This window comes from Chamaea fasciata, unplaced genomic scaffold (assembly GCF_029207755.1).
Source record: "Chamaea fasciata isolate MVZ Bird 193981 ecotype frontalis unplaced genomic scaffold, bChaFas1.0.hap1 SCAF_6, whole genome shotgun sequence".
NCBI lineage: Eukaryota > Metazoa > Chordata > Aves > Passeriformes > Sylviidae > Chamaea > Chamaea fasciata.
Genome location: NW_027094091.1, coordinates 71,193,189 through 71,211,964, shown reverse-complemented (window position 1 = coordinate 71,211,964; position 18,776 = coordinate 71,193,189). Strand labels below are relative to the sequence as shown.

The window sequence follows — 18,776 nt, the reverse complement described above, 5'->3', positions numbered from 1 at the left end:
TGGATGGATGGATGGATGGATGGATGGATGGATGGATGGATGGCAGCACCACACTGGTGCAAACAGGAGACCAGTCACCTAACTTGACATTTTTCCTTCGACACTTTTCAGACAGTGCTTTTTCACGTTTCCTGTGAGTATAAGAAACAGGCTGAGTCCCTACATTTCCCCTGTTGCTATCATAAAGAAACTGAAGAGGGGATAAACTGCAGTGGTATGGATGGAGCTGGTCTCTTTCAGAATGTTCAGGATTCATGGCTGTGAAAGAGGGCACCAAGGACAGAGATGTCATTATAATCATGCTTTAGGCCTGTTGCTTCCATTCTAGGTCTTCTTCCTCAAAGCTGGTAGCACAAAATTTGGGGACCTTGTCCTGTGAAGTTGGCTTTAGCCTTCTTCACTTGAACAGGTTTAAAAAACCCCATCAGGTAAAGGAAGGGAGAAGGTGAATTTCCAGTGGTACTGTACAACATGGGAAAGCAATAGTTAATTCCACAAAATACGGAATTTTCCATGAAGTTGACTTTATTGTCCTGGAACTAATTTTTTGCTGGAGCAGGTCCATGGCCTGCCAAATGCTGCCATCGCTTCAGAATAAACCATTTTCTGATCTCCAAGGGCTGCTGTGCATTAGAATTATATGGAGCATAATCAAGAAGTGATTTAGAGAAGATATAGACTTGGTCTGCTTCGAGAGAAGACCCAGTATCTTAGCACTTCTTTTGGTTTTAAATTAGGTTTTTAATTTGGAAAAATACTCAGCATTGGAATACCATCTTGTGATACTTAGTATTGCCATCACAGGCGCCTGGAGTCTCCTAGTCCCTGGAGTGGAGGGTTAGTGATTTGGTTGTCCTGTTACCAAACGAAATAAACAGTCATTACAAGGTGGTACCTACTGTGATTAAGTGGACTGGTGGTTGTGCTTCGTTGAGTTTCGTGCGGGTCTTCAGAAAGCGAGCTCCGACCTGTCTGATGTTTATCAGCACATCGCTGAGGGCTGTGAATATTAACACTGTAATTTAGGGAGGATTGACTTCTGACAGAAAAGACGATGCAGTGCGTGATCCTCGCTGCAAAGCTGGGAATGGAACACTTCCAGCACCGTGGTAATTAATGTTACACTTGCCACCTAGGAAGTACCATTTTAGGTCTGTCTGCATATAAAAGCTCCCCCAATTTAATCAAAAGCTAATTTATTTTTAAACTGAGGTAGCTATTTCTTTGTGGCCACCTACTGCTCTGTAAACTGGGAAATTGTTTCAGTTTAAATTAGCTGATACTTTGTTTTAAGCTGAATTAAGAGAGCATAAACTTTGGTTTTATGCCAACATAATAATGTAAACTAGAACAATTTTCTCTTGTAGGCAAAGGTCTTAACAAGTAATGCTCACTCCACAGTCTACAAGAAATTAGCGCAAATAAAGTTCCTTTGTGTATTCTTTTGTCATCTTCCCACAGGGAGGGTTGGCAAGAATTCCTAGAAACAGTTTTATTTGAAAATGAACTTTCCATTTTAAATGTTATTTACTCCAGCTTGCGGTAAAACTAGCTTTATAACTTTAAAGTTATTTATTGTTTACGAGGTCTTACATAAAGTTTTGTGAGAAACCAAAGCACAGGAGCAGCTTTTTCTGAACATCTGTATTTTCAGGAGATCAGCAGGACAGTAATGCTAGTTTTGACATGTAGATGTGTATATGCTGAAAAACTACATTCAGCCTATTTTATGCAGTGTGTAACACAGATTTAAGGGCAGAGCCTACAAGAGAGGGTTTTTCCCTCTGGTTCCCATTCCACAGTTGGCACTGGGAGTTGGATGAGGCAATTCCAGTGCACTTGTGTTTTCTGTCCCCCATCACAGCAACGTTTTAGCAGTGAAATTTGCTGGTTTGGTTTCCTCTCCAGATGCATGTTCTTGTTTGGAAGCTATTGTAGGAAATGGAAAGTTTAACCTCATGGAAATATGGATTGGGTTCTTTGTTGTAGCTGAAATGAAGTGATGGGATTCCTGGATCATGAGTGTCAGGGATTTGTTTCTGCAGGCATAGTTAGTCTCCCTTATTTACTTTACAATGCTGCTTTGCAGAGTGGTTCTGTGTCTAGGATGAATAATGTGACAAAAGCACAGCTCTGTGTGCACGATTATTACTTCTGCTGTGGTAGATTCTTCACAGGCCCATTGACCTGCAGGTCCTTGTCAGCTGTTTTAGCAGAAATCAGGGCAGAGACACTTCCATGGAGACTTCTGGGTCACACTGGAATTGTGTGCGTGCTCTTCCCAACAGATGCGATCCATATGGAAAGGACTTGTGCGAATGTTTGCAAGTGTTTGTTTGTTGGAGTGTATTTGTTACAGCTTTTTGTTCCGCTCAGCTTCTTAGCGTGGTTAAGTGCCTCCCAACAGCCAAGTGGAATTTTGTCTGTAGCTATTTGCATCACAGCTGGGGGAAAGGAAATCCTTAATAATTAAGGATTTTATTCCATTAAACAGCAAATGGCCAGCTTGCTCTCTGATCATTTATTAAATTTCTCATGAAGGTAGTTTGTTAAAAACATGTTCTTTACCATAATTTATTGATCACATTCCATCAAAGTGACCAGGACACTTTTCCAAATAGATTTTAGAAACATCTTCTGTTTCAAGAACCTTCTCCATAATATATCTGCTTTACAGCAGAAAATTCCTGTTTAGTCACAGATTTGAAAGTACTTCCTTTAACAAAATGAATGTTTGTGTTTTAAGTGAGTACCGGGTTTGGGTTTGGATTTATTTTATTCTTTTCAGTTTTTAGCCTGATTTTTTTTTTTTTTTTTTTTTTTTGGTGTTATTAGTAAAAGGAAAAATTCTGTGCATCTTGGGGGGGAGAAGCAGGCAGGAATGTTGTATTTCCATCAGCCTTCAGAAGGAGAGGGGGCAAAATGTTTGGTGGTGGTTCACTGATTGAATGAGGATAAATTTGCACGCAGTTTCTGTCACTGAAGAGGGAAATTTACAAGGCATTTAATGCGGTCATCAGACGTGAGAGCTGGTTCTTCAGCCCTGCTGCATTTCCATTTTTCATGCTAGGAAGTAGGTGTGATAAAATGATCTGAAGGATAACTGGGGGAGAAGGGCAGAAGGCTTTGAGGTGCCTCCAGTTGCCAGAAGGACCTGTATTAGAAGCCTTTGTTCACCTAAAGCAGTGAGAGACCAAAAAGCAATGACTGTGTATGCAAGTGCTACGTTTTCAGTATTCCCTCCGTCAAAGTTGGGATTAATTACAAAAATATTTTGTTAAGATATTTGTATAGCAGTGGTCACTAGATTCGAATTGCATACAAGAATTGGATTATTACTGAGTTATTAAAAAATTGGTATCTGACATAAACATCAATAAAGCTATTTTTTATTATTTTCTTATTTCTTTACACACTTCTTCTAATCAACTCTCACATTAATTCTACTGGGTTACCTCGAATCCACATTTATTACCTTTTGGTTTTACTTGATGGTCTTTACTCTGATAAAATAATGCTTTTAAAACTGAAACCCAAGAAGGCCAAGACTGGAAAGTTCTAGGAAATTTAGATATAGTTATTGCTGCTACAGGCTTAAAGACTTAGCCTAGGTGTTCTGAAGGTGATTGTCACTAAATAAAGGTGCCTTAAAATCAGTGCTAATTGCTTTGCAAACATCATCCAGGGCTGCCTGGGGCGTACCTGGCTGCTGTGAGAGGTTTCTTTTCTGTGGTTCCTCTTGTGTCGTGCCACAGGATTGCAGTTTTCTGCTTTCCTTTTTGTTTAAAATACTTAATGTAGACCGGCTTTGTTTTCTTCAGCTCATGCCTTTAAATACCTTGGGGCTTGGCCCTCATGAAAGGGGAGCATTTAAAAAATAAACATACATGCTTCTCTGAGTGGTCATTATATAAATTGTTTATATGTCTGTCTTGAATGTATTTTAAGAGAGGAGAGCCAAGAAGGGAGGCTGTGTCCTACTTAATCATTACAGCTCCCCAGTAGCCAACGTTGTCAATGTGTAGGCCCTGCATATTATTTACATAAATCTGTTCCCAGAGCTTTTTAGCACTGTAAATATTAAAAGGGATAAAGTCTAATTTTGATAATTGGGCAATTGCATTCCCTCCATTTAAGTACACTCTGTTTTCCTGAGCCTGTTAATTTTAATTGATGTAGAGTCTCTGTACTACAGCTTGTCCTTTTATTAGTTAACACTCCATGAAATTCTTGTGTCTTTATTCCTCTTCTTACATGTTCTGATGAATGCAAAAACAGTTAAAAAAAGTTCGTGCTTAAAGCATCAGCACTGGCAGCTGAGACATCAGTTTGCTCATAGCAAAAATTTTGTGTCAGCCTTGCTTTTAATCCAGGCAGTTATCCTCATAAGACTTAATCTGATGACATTTGTAAGGCTTTTTGTTGCTTTGTAAAAAAATCTTGTTTCACTTACAAAAGCAGGCCTTCAGCTGCGGAGAGGGGCTGGCTCACCCTGGAACACAAGGTTTGCAGTAAATGACATGGCTGTGTGTTAAACGAGGACATGAAGGTGCGGGTGTACATTTGAGTCCCCCTATTTTTTGTGCAACAACTCCATGCAATTCTGCTGTTTTCACACATGAAAAATTAAAGGTGCGTGGCTTCAGCCGTTCCTTTTAACTTCATGGATCCAGGATATAATTCCACAGAACTGCTCTGGGCACGTGTGCACACAGAAATGCACACACACACACACCTGTGTTATGGTGCACTGAAAAGCAACTGAAGCCTGTGGGATAAAGAGATAAGCATCAGTTATCTCAACTGCTCCCCCTGGGGACTGCCAACACAGAATTTTATGTCTTGAAATACCTCTTCGGTTTGTGGTCTTCCTTTAATTAGTTAATTTTATCTGGGAAATCTTCGTTTTAAAGACTGTCAGTCTTCACCTAGCAGGAATGAAGCAAGAGTCTCTCCACGGCAAAAGAGCTGGTAATTCGAGGCCATCTACTTTGACATCTGTACCTGGAGTCACTTAGTCTCCGTGCAGAATGTGGGCTTTTATCTGCTTTGACAAGTAACTTTTCATTTTCTCTGTAGCAAGAATCTTTTGCCAACGTTAACACTTTTGCAAAGTGACTTCTCCATATGCACGCAGTAGGCTGGCATTTCATCAGAATACAGTTGTTGATTGTGAGGGCCTTGATGGGGGTGGGTTTTGCTCACAAATGAATGTTTTAGGAATATGTGGCATTTTATTCGCAATACTCAGCACTTGCTGTTGCAATGCCTTGGGGGAAAAAGCAGTATTTCCAAATATTAAATTCCCTAGTTATTTTCCCCATCGTTTCTTATTATACCAATTTTTGAGATGCAGATAAATAGGATTTTTTTTTTTCTCAAGCTTTTGGCCCTAAATAGTTGTGAATTTGCACGGTAATAAAAAATCACCTTTTGAAGAAATTCGGGAGTTATAGTTTTGATTCACTGTCGCTGAATACAGGCCACCCGTTAATGGTGTGCACGGCACTGCTGACTTGCATAAAGTCCTTTGATGGCTGTAAGTATTGCATTTTACTGCTGCTGTGCTTGACAGCATGAGGGCGGATTATTTTCTTAGATATGCAAAGCATTATTCTGTGTTTAGTGTTGTTCAGAAAGCAGCTGCCTTGGAGCGTTGCTACTGTACTAATCTTACCAGATTAGCCTCTAAATATTTCAGACTCTTAGGTAACAGCTCTTACTAATATTTGCCAAGTTCTCTTTACTGTACCTGATGAGCTTCATTACAGAGGCCCCCAGGCTTCCATGGTCTCAGCAGACCGGCGTTGTGTGAGAGGAAATGTAAGGAGCAGCAAGGACAGCACTGACTTCATTTTCGTGCTGAGTTCCCTGCCTGGGAGCTATGGCTGTGACTCTTATGCACCACTGATTTAAGGGGTTTGGTGGCTCAGCAGAGATGATTTGTACCGTTTATACCAGCCATTCAAAAGAGGATGTAGGGACACGATGGAGCACTGAGGTGCCAAGAATGAGGCTGCAGTGAAGATGTTTTGTTTGAAGGGAGCAGGTCAGTCCAACAGCAGCATTCCTGAGCAGTGGGTCACAAACTTTTTGCATGCTCAGTTCTGCTTCCTCATGCAGGTTTCTTGTGTTTACCTTGGGATCCCAGCACATTTCCCTTGGGATCCAGACTAAAAGCTGCAGGGTGAGTGCTGACTTTGGTCTCAGTTATTGGTACTGGTGTCCACAAGAGCTTCTGGTAAAGTCCGAGCAGTAACTTTATTTTCCGTCCCTCATCGCTTTGCTTTATGCAGTAGAACAGGGAAGGTGTCAAAGGGTGACTTTGCAGGAAGATGTGACTTCTGACAGTGCCGAGCCACAGCAGATCTTTCACTTCTCAGCCAAGCAATTCCGCTGAGCACAAGGCTTTCTTTGTCAGAGACAGGACAGCAGAAAATGCTAATAGACAGGTGTTTGAAATAGAAAATTGGGTGGCTCAAATATGAGTGAAAACATACCTGGTTATGGCTTTTCAGTGACTGAGGGGTTTCTTTTAGATTTTTGTTTTGCCTTTTCATTTTCAAATGCAACGATTTATCCCATATCTACTGGCCGGCAGGTAGCAATTCGTAGAACACCCAGGGCTGAATTAAGCCATTCCATGAAGTTTCTTCCATTAAGTTATTAAGTTCATTTTGAAAGGGTTGGGGTGTTTGTTTGTTTGTTTGTTTCAATAAGTGGTTTATGTAAGGTGTGCATAAATACTGTAATACACTTTTGGAAGTGAACATGGAGGGAAAGCACCCTTTTTTCTTTTTCATCATTGCAGGAAAGTAGAAACTTGAAGAAGTAATTTGCATATTTCAGCAAATATGACATAAGCTTTTGTGACTTTCAAACCCATTTTAAACCTCTGCCACTGAAGAATTTGCCCCGTCACTTCCTAGTGGTGCTCTAATTTGAGACATCAAACTTCACAGAGTTACAGGATCAGTGCCTCTGGCAGTCCACAGATCTTAATCTTCAGTACCAAAGGGAAAATGAACAACTTTATCATTGGCTCTGTTAATCCCTTTCCATGCTCTGTTCATAAACACAATGAATGGGATTGCATGGAGAGATTTTTCCCCCAGGAGCATCACTCTGGCAGGTTGGCACCTCAGTGCACATCTGTGCAGCTGCTGTACTGACCAGGCAACATAACTTTGGTATAAAGTTCAGTCTTCTCCAGTAACTTGTCTTTGTAACATGAACTGATTCAGATACCAAATTTCGCAAAATTATCACGTGAGCAGTTTGACACAAATATTTTAGGCAATAGGTTTAAATGTGGTTAAATATCTTTGCCATTGAGAATTTCTCTGTCTACTGTTTGACTTGACTCCTTGCCTGGAAAAATCTGATTTTCAGTGGAAGTATGTGGAATACTAGTGTTTTGATATTTTTTTTCTTTAGAGGCAGCAATTCAAGAAGGAGATCACAAAGTTATTTGGCCATTGTATCAAGCTGGTTTTTGTGGGATAGGCACAAAACAGTGCACTTCAGCACAAAAGGTCACATGAAGGAGATCATTTTACTTTTCAGTCAGATTGGAGCTGGCCCACACCAATGGCTAAATGGAAGTTAATCAAGTTCATAGGAGTTCTCCATAAAATAATTGTTCGGGTATTTCCAGTGTGATGCTTGGAAAGTATTTTGGGTAAAAATCAGTGCTGAAGCCAAAGCGTGGGTATTCCTGAAGTTTTGTGGGCTGACAGTATTTCTCCAGAAGGAAAGGCAGTAAGCTCCCTGGGTTCCTGTCAGGCATTCCAAGGGGTTTGCTTAGGAGCAGGGACTTTGTCTGAGGTTGTTAAGCACCTTCTCTGGAACCCAGTGGAGGAGAGTGACCACAGGGCTACAGCAGGCAGGAGGAAAAGGAGTTACACATTTCCTTTCTGCCCTCTCATGTGTTTGTTGGTAACAGCACTGATGAAACATCCGCAGTTAATAATGATTTGGTCTAACTGAAATCCTTTCAGAAAAGATAAACGGAACTGTTACTACTGGTGAATGCTTTGTGATTCTCTGTGAGCTTCTGATGGAAGGTACTATATTGGATGGATAATCTCTGTAATTGCTGCCTTTTGGTTTGTCATGCCTGAATCCTGCCCGATAGGTTTGTGTAAAGAACCGGATCTGTCTGCAGTGGCTGCACAAATACTTCTTGTAGTGCACCCCCTCTTAAACTTAGTGAGTATCCTCTCAAATTCTCATCCTGGCATCCCTTGTCTTTCCCACGGCAGGCTGAGTGCAGGCAGAAGGTCTGGGCTGTGCTGCATTGGCCTCGGTGCCACAGTGCACCCTTTGCTCTGCACTCAGCCTTGTCTGCACGGAGATTGCTCTCCTCTGCCCTCGCTTATTTGGCGTTTTCACTTCACAGACATAACCACGTGCCTGGATTGACCAAAGATGCCAACGTAAGCGCTTGCCAAAAGGCAGCTCTCATCTTCCCCGGCTGCCTCAGCCTGTGTGCCTTTTCAGAAACAATCAGGGGCATAGGATCCTGATTCAGAGAAGGATTTGTTCCATCTCACTTCTGTGATTCAGACATTTGGGAGGAAAGGGAAAGAAAGAATGTGATCCTTGAAGAAGATAGCCTTGGTGACGTGTCAGACTCGAGTTTGGCTAGCAAGGAATTAGGCTCCCCAGGCTGAGCAAAACATCATCCATTGTCTCAAGTATCAGTCTCTTCCTAGTCCAAAGGGACAGATCCCGTGGTTCTGCTGGCACTTGGAACCAAGTCATGTTCTAGAGAAGGAAGTGACAAAGTGAGAGCACCTCCTGCTTCAGGCAGACACCAAAGCTCAAGAAGCCCCTTCCCATGGTGCCATCCTGGCCTGCTTGGTAACAAGGATATGACAGAGCAGAATGTTGCTCTGAATTGAAAAAGCCATGCTTTGAGTTCCCACTAGTCTATTTCATGAACAGGACTTTTCTATTCAAAGGTATCGTTTGCTATGTATTAAAGCTTAAAGAGTTGTTAACCTTTTTGTGGCTGTATATGCAAAGCACTCCAAATTTTACAGATTTAGGGCTGTGTAGCATCTGTGATATACCCAAGGGTCTGTACTAAATCCCTTTTCATGGGTGGTATCTTTGATGCTGCTGTACAAAGCTAGATGTTTCGGGAGTCTCTGTCCTCAGCTAGAAATGTGAGCATGAGCTTCCAAGCTGGTACGTGGTGCCTCGTCCCACATTTGGTTTGCTTTAAAGACGAGACATTTTGGGGGTATTGAAAGCTCAGTTCAATGCAAGCAGGCAGAAAGCTGATTTGGGGATGTTTGGGGGGAGGCGGTTTGGGAGGGTGAAGAGTGGCGTTGGCTGGCCCTTCAAAAAACCATGGAGTAATCTGAAATACAGAACCAGCCAAAACCACAAACTCTGATTTAGACCTACTTGGCTCTTCTGAATCATCACGAGCTCTGCATACTGAGTCAGCCAAGAGCTGGTTTTCTCTTCAGTATTGTGTAAACACAAGATGTTTCTCTGGGCTAAATATTATTAAGTTAAAAAGTCATGTTTATTTGTCATGTATAAAAAATGATTAATGCAGAAAGTTACCATCTGGGGAGTTCTGAAAATTCTTTTCTTTTACACTTTCTTCTTCAGCTCAGCTTTGAACACAGATCACTTTTAGGGTATCCTGATTTTTTCATTTGATTCTATAAGTGATAATTATTTGGATCAAGGTACTGACAAAGCTTCCTGTGTTACCTTTGGAAATTGCAATTTCATTTAAAGTAATTAAGGAAAACCGCAGGACTTAATTCATAGTTGTACCACGATGTGGTATGAATTCTTAAAATTGGAAGGGAAGATTCTACAGCTGGCTAGCACATTTTCAAGGGAAAGCTTTGGATCTGGACGCCAAGAGGGGTTTGTAAACGTGGCATGGGGGCTTAATTAGGATGCTCTATGCTGGCCAGGAGATTTCTCTCTTTGCAGCTCTTCTCAGTACGTGTGAGAAACTGTTAACAAGTCCTGGAAAGCTGTTACTCTGCTGAAATTTGTCATTAATTGTGGGGGGATTTCTTCCTCCTGCTTTATTTACTACTGCTAAGATGTAATACTGCTGAGAAAAAGGTCGTATGGCATTAGGGAAGTAAGAGTTACAGAACAGGCAATTCTGAGGGTAGAGAATTTAAAAGGAAGCCCCAAACCCCACGGCTGAGAACACACAGAGATGCAGTACCAGCCCTGCAGTGGAATTCTAACCCCCCCTTCTCCCCCAAACCAACAACAGCAATCAAAAACATGGAAAAGGTGACCGGTGTTTATCTTTTCTTCCCCCTTTCCATAGTGCGGCTCCATGACAGCATATCCGAAGAAGGATTCCATTACTTAGTCTTTGACTTGTAAGTATTTGTTTTGCATTTGTTTGGCATGTTGGGGATGTGCTGCTCAAACTCGGTGATGCAAGTGCAAGCTCACAAGATAAATGCATGGTTCTGGTGCCATGAGCTGGACACATAGATTGGAAACAGCTGGAAGGACGGGAACCTATTTGGTCATTTGCATGTGCAAGAACTCATTTGTTAGTGTCACTGTTGGGATTCCATATTAAAAACTAGTAAAAATCCACGGGTGAAGTGGATTTTAATATAAAATGTGGGTATGTAAGTAAAGGTTGTGTGATACCTGCCAAAATGAAGCAAAGATAGATTCTTGAAGAAAAAAAATACTTGCTGCAGGCCAGTTGTCTGAAAGAGAGATGAAAAAAGTATGTGGAACAGTCATTTCTCTACAGAAGATCTCCACTGCTGCATTAAAAAACAGTTTTTAATTGAGTTTAGAAAGGGTAAGGTTCTTTTAGTATTTCATTCCTGATTGATATCTTACTGCTTCATAATGTTTTATTTTGACACCACTCAGAATGTAAAGTGCCCAGCATATAGGAACAAGTTTTCCTGCTGAGGTCCAATTTTGCTCCAGGAATTTCAGTCCCATGAGTTGTTCATGTAGTGACTGGGCCTGTATGGAGCTTTCTTCCTGATAAGGCCGTTCAGTGGAAGGCAGGGGTGGTGACAGCATGAACTGTGTGTCTCAGGCTCTTAACTTGAAAAGAGAAACTGATTTCCTCATTCTTCCCTGGGATGGGCAAACTTTTCCACTCACTTGAGAAGTTACTGCTTACGGTTTTGGATACGGACAAATCTGAATGATAGGAATTGTATTGCAAAACTGACTTACTTAAGTAAAATTGTCTCTTGAAACTGTAAATTTTTCCAGGGCAGTTTATGGTTTGACAGACAACACACCCACCTACCTACCCAAAGAGCTTTCTTAGGCCTGCCATGGTTTTGCTGGTTAGAATGAGAATACTTTGTTTCCCCAGAAATGGGAAATATCTCATTTCCAAGCATACAAACAGAAGTATTTGCATTCAGCATGGCTAAGTTAGAACCTGAATCTTCCTGCACACCAGCAATCATGTGCTTTTATGTTCAGGTTACATTCTGGTTTCCTTTCTGACTTAAATGTTTTAAAAGAAATCTGTAAAGACTTCTTCAGCGCTAGATTTCAGACTAGAAATACACAAAGATTAAATAGTCTGTCTGCAGTGAGAGCATTCAGGATTCAGAACTCAAACCCTAACTGGGCTCAGCAGAAGCTTGTGTGTGATTTGTGTCTATCCCAGGTAAGTGCTGTGACTGTTGGCTTGGAAATGGCTCCAGGGCACAACACGTATTTGTTCTCTGACATGCACTGGGGTTTGTTTGGCTTTTTTTTCCTTAAGGGCTACAAAGGAAATCTTTCTACATGGAATTGGAAAAAAGCTTCTTAATTCAGAATATTTCTAAGAAGTGCATGCTGAATTTTTACTTCTAGGGACAATATCTCTTTTGAAAACCAGTGGCTATTTTTTGTAGTTGTTGTACTGCTGTACTGTGAGAAACTGTGGCATACTGTAATTGCAGCTATTCCACGTCTGCCTTAAATTTAATATATAGTGCCAGACTTATCTCAGGGGGTTATGACTGTGATGTGAACTAGAACATTTGAACAACTTCAGAGTTGTAGATAACAGTATCTCGATCTCGATAGTAAGGGAGCAAATAGAAGCCTGTGTTCTGCAGTAAAATGTTAATGCCTAACCCAAAGATACTGCCTTGGCAGAAAACTAGATTGCACAGGGACTGTTCTGCCTTGGCTGGAAGTTCCTCCCTTCACTGTCAGTCCCGTTCAGGACAAACAGAGACACAGCCTCAAACGTATCTATAAAGCTTTTATGTTTTGACCGTGTGGTTTGAGGGTTTTGGAAAAATTATTTATTTTGCAGAAAAGAAAATGTCTAAATGGCGGAGGCAGTGATTTTGCTGACTGATCGTTGTCTTTGGACAAGCAACAGGTTGCATTCTTGAGGAACCTTTGCCAAATTACTGAGAACGCATGTTCACAGTTAATTTTTCACATTCAGGTTAAGAAATCATTGCTTTAAGGCTCACTAATACTATTTATTAGTGAAACTTCACCTTTTACAAGCATGTGGTTCCTGCCCTGTTGACAAGTAAAGGAAAGAGCTGCCATGATAAAAAAGTACAGTATGCACTTCTTGAGCACACAGGCCGAGAACCTGCTTTTCTTTATGTAATTTTTATTCAGCAGGAGCCCGACTGTGGTGTAACACTGTCACTCCACCCACACATGCCATCATGTCATTTTCTTAATGATTTCTTTCAGACTGTGTGGGATTGGGTACGACTGTTTCCTCGGAAATTTCTTTCAGACTTCATCCCACGTAAGAAAGTGAAGGAGAGGACTGCCCTTCCTGGGGATAGGAAAAAACAATTGTTGTTACTTTCTATTTGGAGTTTCTAATAATCTCTTTGGATTAAATGCCATAGAGATGTCTGCAGCCTGTCGCTTCACTTGTATACCTCACGCTGTGCTTTTGTCTGGAGAAAGAAAGAGTGTTTAATGTCCTGTGTTACAGACGTGCATTTGGGTGAACAGTTCTGGTGTCACATGGCAAGGTGGGAGTCTCTGGAAATCCCTGAGGAAAATGGATATTGACCAATGAACTTCATTAATTTAATAATGGACTTCATGAAGTTTTTGTACCCCTCCCCTATTGGTTAAGGCAGCTGCAGTCAGGATTTGCGTCTGTTGGACCATTTCAGTTGCTAAGCACGAATGAGACTGTCTTCAGCGTTAATGATGTTAGATGAGTTCAAATCCAATCAATTCTGTCAGTATTAATTGCTGTATCTGAATGGAAACAGCTGTAGCACTTGAAGACTCTCTTGTGCAAGTCAATGAGATTCTCTATTTTCAGTGTCTCCCGTTTTAATGCACTTGATGAGATGCAACAATTGGTACATTAAGAATCCTGGCCTTGCTTTTGGATTCTAAGTGCACACTGTGTAGAATAAACCGAAAATACAAAAAAATAGCCCAATTTGCAAAACAGTGTTTGCCTCAGGTAAATGCCTGGGCCTCTATTTCGGAAGTACAAAGGCCACAGATGAATGTAATAATTCTGTGGCTACTGTAAGAGGCTTCCTCCCCAGCTCCATTATGAAGGCAATTGAAGAAATAAGTGTAAGCTAGGAGGGAACCACGCCATTGTGATCATCATCAGAGGCTGGTTTAGCTGTCTGTGCTAATTTGTGTGTTTCTCTTAATTATTCTCTTATATTTGCAAACATAAACCAGCAGTTTTTCTCAAAGTGCTGCAGAGGGCCTTGGTGTTTCTACATGCTGCTTGTGCCTCTTCTGTGTAAACAAACCCATGTGCTTCATTTGTTACCACTTCAGTATGCTCTTCTGAAAAATCACAAAAGAGCCATAGTGATTTGTACTAACCAGCAGCTTTTAGGTTGCGTCCTGAAAGTTACTAGAGCTTAAATATTGAATGGCCTGTCATGAAATGTGGCTTCCCGGGGTCCAAATGCATCTCTGCTTCAGAAGGGCATTGAGATCCATTCTCATTTGCATCCTGTGGGGAGAGATTACCGTGGCACGTGCTCATGTGGCTTTACGGTGAAGGGCCAAAGTTGTCTATGAGCGAGTTCCTGGAACCTGCAGGCTGTCCTGCACTGTGGTGCCTGTGACCTGTATTGCTGCAGGAGCACCTTGCTTGGGGACGCTCAGTGAGCCAAGGCCACGAGCACGGCTGTGCTCAGAACGTGTGGATGGATTCTGTCCTCTCCTCGTGCCCTGCACCGCCCTGCCTGCCTTCCTTCATTGTGGCCATTTGGCTCTTCTGGGAGAGCTGTTCCTAAGGTATCCTTTGGAGTGACAGAGCACGGGAATTGCTGACTGCTTGTTTGGCTGTCACTGAAATTCACCTCCTCTGTTCCTGCTTTAATCTTTCCATCGTTAACCGGTGGTTGCGAATACCAAGCAAATGTTTAGTGTCAGCAAGTGAGATTTCATATCCCCGTCCTTCCTCCATGCTGGAGAAGAACAAACATCAATTTGGTATTCTCTTCCACTGAAAGCCACTTTGATGACTAAAGATTCTTGTTTTCTTTCTTCGGCTTGGATGAAAAATAAGTGTTTTAGGAAAGAGTAAGATCAAAGGATGCTTTGTGTTTTCATTCATCACAAAGTGAGAATTATTCCTCTTTACCAGAACTGTGGCAGACAAATATATATGCAAAAAGGAGTTATGAAAGACTGTCAAAATATGCATCAATCAAACATTTTGTGCTACAGCGACCAAAGCCAGTCTCTGGAAGGTGGAAGACAAAAAGAAAGAGAATACAAATTAAGCAGTAAGCTACTTTACCTCCTCAAGATTTTACTGCAGACTTTTGTACAAATACCATTCTGTTGCCTGGAAGTCTCTACGGTGAGAGTCAGTAAGGTGTGAATTCAGAAAAAGGATGGTGTAGCCCAAATATATAAACGAAATCATGAAAATCAAGTTCTTGAGCTGCCCTTCTCCAAGAAAGGTGCAGGGCATTTCTGTCGTCATTTAACGTGACTGAAAACTGGCTTCCTCGGTAAGTGTTAGTACAGCAGTTTGCAAGTGAATGTTCCAGTGCTGAGCATTCCAAGTATTCTCACCTTCAATTTTTTAATCCTAATAAACTTGCTTGTATTCGATAGTAATTGTGTTCGCTGTAGTATAGATTTTTAAGCATCTCAATCTTTAAGTATGTTGTCGCGCACTCAAGCTTTCACATTTGGGAATTTATTGGAAATATAATGTGCTAATGTTCACATTTGTAACCAGTAATGAAACACAAACATTGATTTCTCATCTAGGAATTATTTATGCAAGCAGCTGTAAATGTGAACAATTGCATTTAGCTGTGCCAGTCTGTCAGCCTGTGTGATAGGAGAGAAATGTCACAGGAAGGGTCTTCCTGAGCTCTGAGTCCCCTCTTGTGACACAGGCAGACAAGTTTTATGACATGATTGAGAAGCTCTTTAATCTTCATCTTACAGGGATTGCTAGAAAACTTCTCCTGATCTTAACCTCGTGTTTGCTCATGTGTATTGTATGCTCATGTATTACTGTACCAATACTATCCCTTACAACTCCCCTCTGGGGAGATCCAGGCTTATGCTCGCCTTCAGTATTTATTTTCATCCCTCTTAACCTTTGTTTTGCCCAGCTAAATGGGGTTTTCTTCTCCGAGGAGATCTGATGAGTGAGGAACTGGGCAGCCTGGCAGTAATTTTTCTGTTCCTGCTGTGCTTCCAGTTCCCTTTTCTGAGTTTGAGTGACCAGAACTGGAGCAATATGAGGAGGGATTTTACTGCTGCACTTGAGGACATTGCTGTCACCCTATTTCAGATGCAATGCAAGACTGTGGCATCATCCTGCTGAGGGCTCATTCTAGACTGTGATCTTTGGGATATAAAACCACAGTTTTATTTGTTTTTAACCACTCTCTACCATTAAACCGCTGGTTGTACAGTGAGCTCCTGAGTGTGCAACGATGCACAGCCACTTCTGTTACTGGTCCCAGGATCATTCAGTTCTTCCCTTGTACTTGACTTGTTTTCAGTGGCACTTTGACTAAGCTATTCCTACTTTCTCCACAAAGATAAATGAAAATTTTCAAGGAAATATCTGCTGTTAAACTGATTAAGGTACCCTGCTTCTATTGATACTTCCCTTCTGACTCAGTAATGTTCTTTGAAGCCACAGCACAAAAAGCCAGCCCCTCTGGCACCTGGGTACACCTCTGTTGTGATTTGACCTACGCTGAAAGAGCCTTTTCCTATTTTAGCATTTCTCACCTTTGCCTGATATTCCAGCGTTCAAATTATCCTGAACTGTACTGAACTTCAGCCACAGTTTTCCTGGCTGGTCAGTTGCTTTTATCCTTTTAGTTTTTACTCCTTCCTTTTGACATCCATAACTGATGTCTGGCGGCTTGCCCAATACGCTGCTGCCCTTGGCTTTTGTTTTCTATTTATGATTGCACTTCCACCACATCCATTTTATTCATGTAATGATTTGGATGGACAAACCTTCCACTTCAGTTCCTGCACCTTGCTGCAAAACCTCTTGCGTTTCTGTACAAATATTTCACTTATTCCTCTCTGACTTCTCCCTGTCAAGTTAATTTAAGGTGCACATTTTCACTTCTGAAATCTCCTTTTCCTCATCTTGCTTTTTGTAACAGAGTCACTGGAGGTGAATTGTTTGAAGATATAGTTGCAAGGGAGTATTATAGTGAAGCAGATGCCAGGTAAGTAATTTGTTTTTCTAGTGTTACCTTTGATAATTCTAGGATAGTTACTTTAATATATCCTGGTGTTTGGCATCAGTTTCCCAGCACAGTCTGAGACTGTAGGTTTTCTCCAGGAGTTCTCTCAGACTTGGAAGGGCAGTTTGGCAGTTTGAGCTCATGACTTTGTGATGGAGAACTCATGGGAACTCTTGGTGTCTGCAGATCTAAAAAAGCTGAAATTGGATCTTAATTAATTAAAATTTTACCCATCGTCTCCTCTGCAAACTGGCCATAACAGTCAAGTATCTCATCCATGGATTCTTACATTTGCTGATCAAAGTGTGAAGCATAAGTTGGTCTTAAAAGGATTTTGTATGAAATACGACTTTTTGGTCTCAGTCCAGAAGTGCTAATTTCCTTTTCCAATTAGAAAATCTTGGTTGTGTTTCATCAATAAGCAATTATACTCGGCATCTCATAGTCTGAGCTCAAATATGAAATCTCTGGCAATTTTCTGCAAGTGCTTGTTGAAAAACTTGAATAATAAGTTGACAATTATCGTAATTTGCATGCATAAAGTATCAGGGCCATTTATCTCCTGTTTGTCCTTATATAATAATAAATCTTAAATATTGTCATAACATATAGAATCCTAAACATTGTGGTCAATTACTTAAAAGAAAATGTGTTCTACCGCCACGCTCTTCACAGAAATTGATCTCGAAGTAAATTTAAAGAATCCTTATGTTTCTGTGTGCTTAAACACACCTCCCCAATAATACATATTTAGTTCATGTGATTTTAAATTATGCCTTTGCATTTGGAGATCACTGGGAGATGACCGGAAAGAATTAAGTATTCCCAACAAGAGTAGTAGGATAATAATGAACAGACAAGAAGTTACTCTGAATTATTACGAAGCTTCCGCTTCCAGATTTTTCTGTATCTCTAGGAATGGTAGAAAGATCAATACTACCTTAGACATTTAAATAAGGAACAACACATAGCAAAACAACCTGTAGAAGAGAAAACAGCAATAGGGTTTAAGTGGGGTGGAAGAAGAGGAGCTATGTTTAAAAAAAAAAAAATTCAAATCATTTTTTTCCTGCTGCGATTGAAGCAGATGTCTAATATTGATGCCAAAGGCCAGTATATGGTGTCTTTGTGTGTGTTCTAAGGTAGTTGGGAATTAAAAGGAAAAACTGCAATGATGATTTCTTCTGTTCTAGAATTATGATATATTAGAAGGGGCTGTACATACGTATGTATATATATAAATTATATATATACATTTTATATTTTGAGTAAAAATTTGACCAAATAAGTGAAATACCTCGTTATGATGCCTCTCTGTATTTTGTATATTTTATATATATACAAATATATAAAATATATCTAGTGTGTGTATGTGTGTATCCCTCTAGCAGTAGTTCCTGTCCTCTGTGGATGCCTCTCCCAGGACTGTCACACTGGTCTGCTCCTGCAAGCCCTTGCTCACGCCAGTAGTCTGTACTCAGACAAACAGTGCAGTGAGTTGTGAACTACTTGCCTAAGAAAGGGTTTTCAGGCTTGGGCTCCAGTTACTGATTATGACCATTTCTTCTGAATTCCATGGTCAAAAGGTTTTGGATGAGCAGCATCTTGGCTACTGTGTAGTACTTATTATCGCTCACTTGTGCCACGACATGTCTTTAAAAAAATATTCTTAGCTCTTGGCGTGCCAAAAAAAAAAAAAAAAAAAAAATCTGAAGAAGTTCCAGTGCTCTAAAATATTAATATTTTAGTTGTGCTTTTTGGCATCATAGACTGGCTGAAACTTGCAAACCTGGGTACGGAAAAATTGGTGCTAGTTCACTTACTGAAAGCACCAAACTAAAACATTTGTCTACATTTTTAATGTGGATTTTCACTCCTCAGGTGACTCCTAACTAAACTAGAGCTGGACACTAGTTTAACTGAAAATGCATGCCACCTTTTTTAATGACTTGGCTTTATTCTACTAATCGTTTTAAAGAAACCAATTCAAAATTAAAAAATGTTTTGCTTTTCCTTAGCTTTTGACTTTTTTTGTGTGTTTCATTTGTCTTCTGTATATCATCTCATTTCTGACCATTTTCT

At 40.7% G+C, this 18,776-nt stretch overlaps 1 protein-coding gene across 14 annotated transcripts in view; it reads left to right on the top strand.

Moving 5' to 3' along the window:
- The window catches only part of CAMK2D (calcium/calmodulin dependent protein kinase II delta), a 120,036-nt gene that overhangs the window by 56,642 nt on the left and 44,618 nt on the right, over window positions 1–18,776 (top strand). For all 14 annotated transcript variants that reach the window (XM_066184853.1, XM_066184847.1, XM_066184850.1 and 11 more), the window contains exons 5-6: window positions 10,322–10,376; window positions 16,611–16,676. In XM_066184853.1, the coding sequence (XP_066040950.1) occupies window positions 10,322–10,376; window positions 16,611–16,676 (121 nt within the window). The remainder of the gene's footprint in view (window positions 1–10,321; window positions 10,377–16,610; window positions 16,677–18,776) is intronic.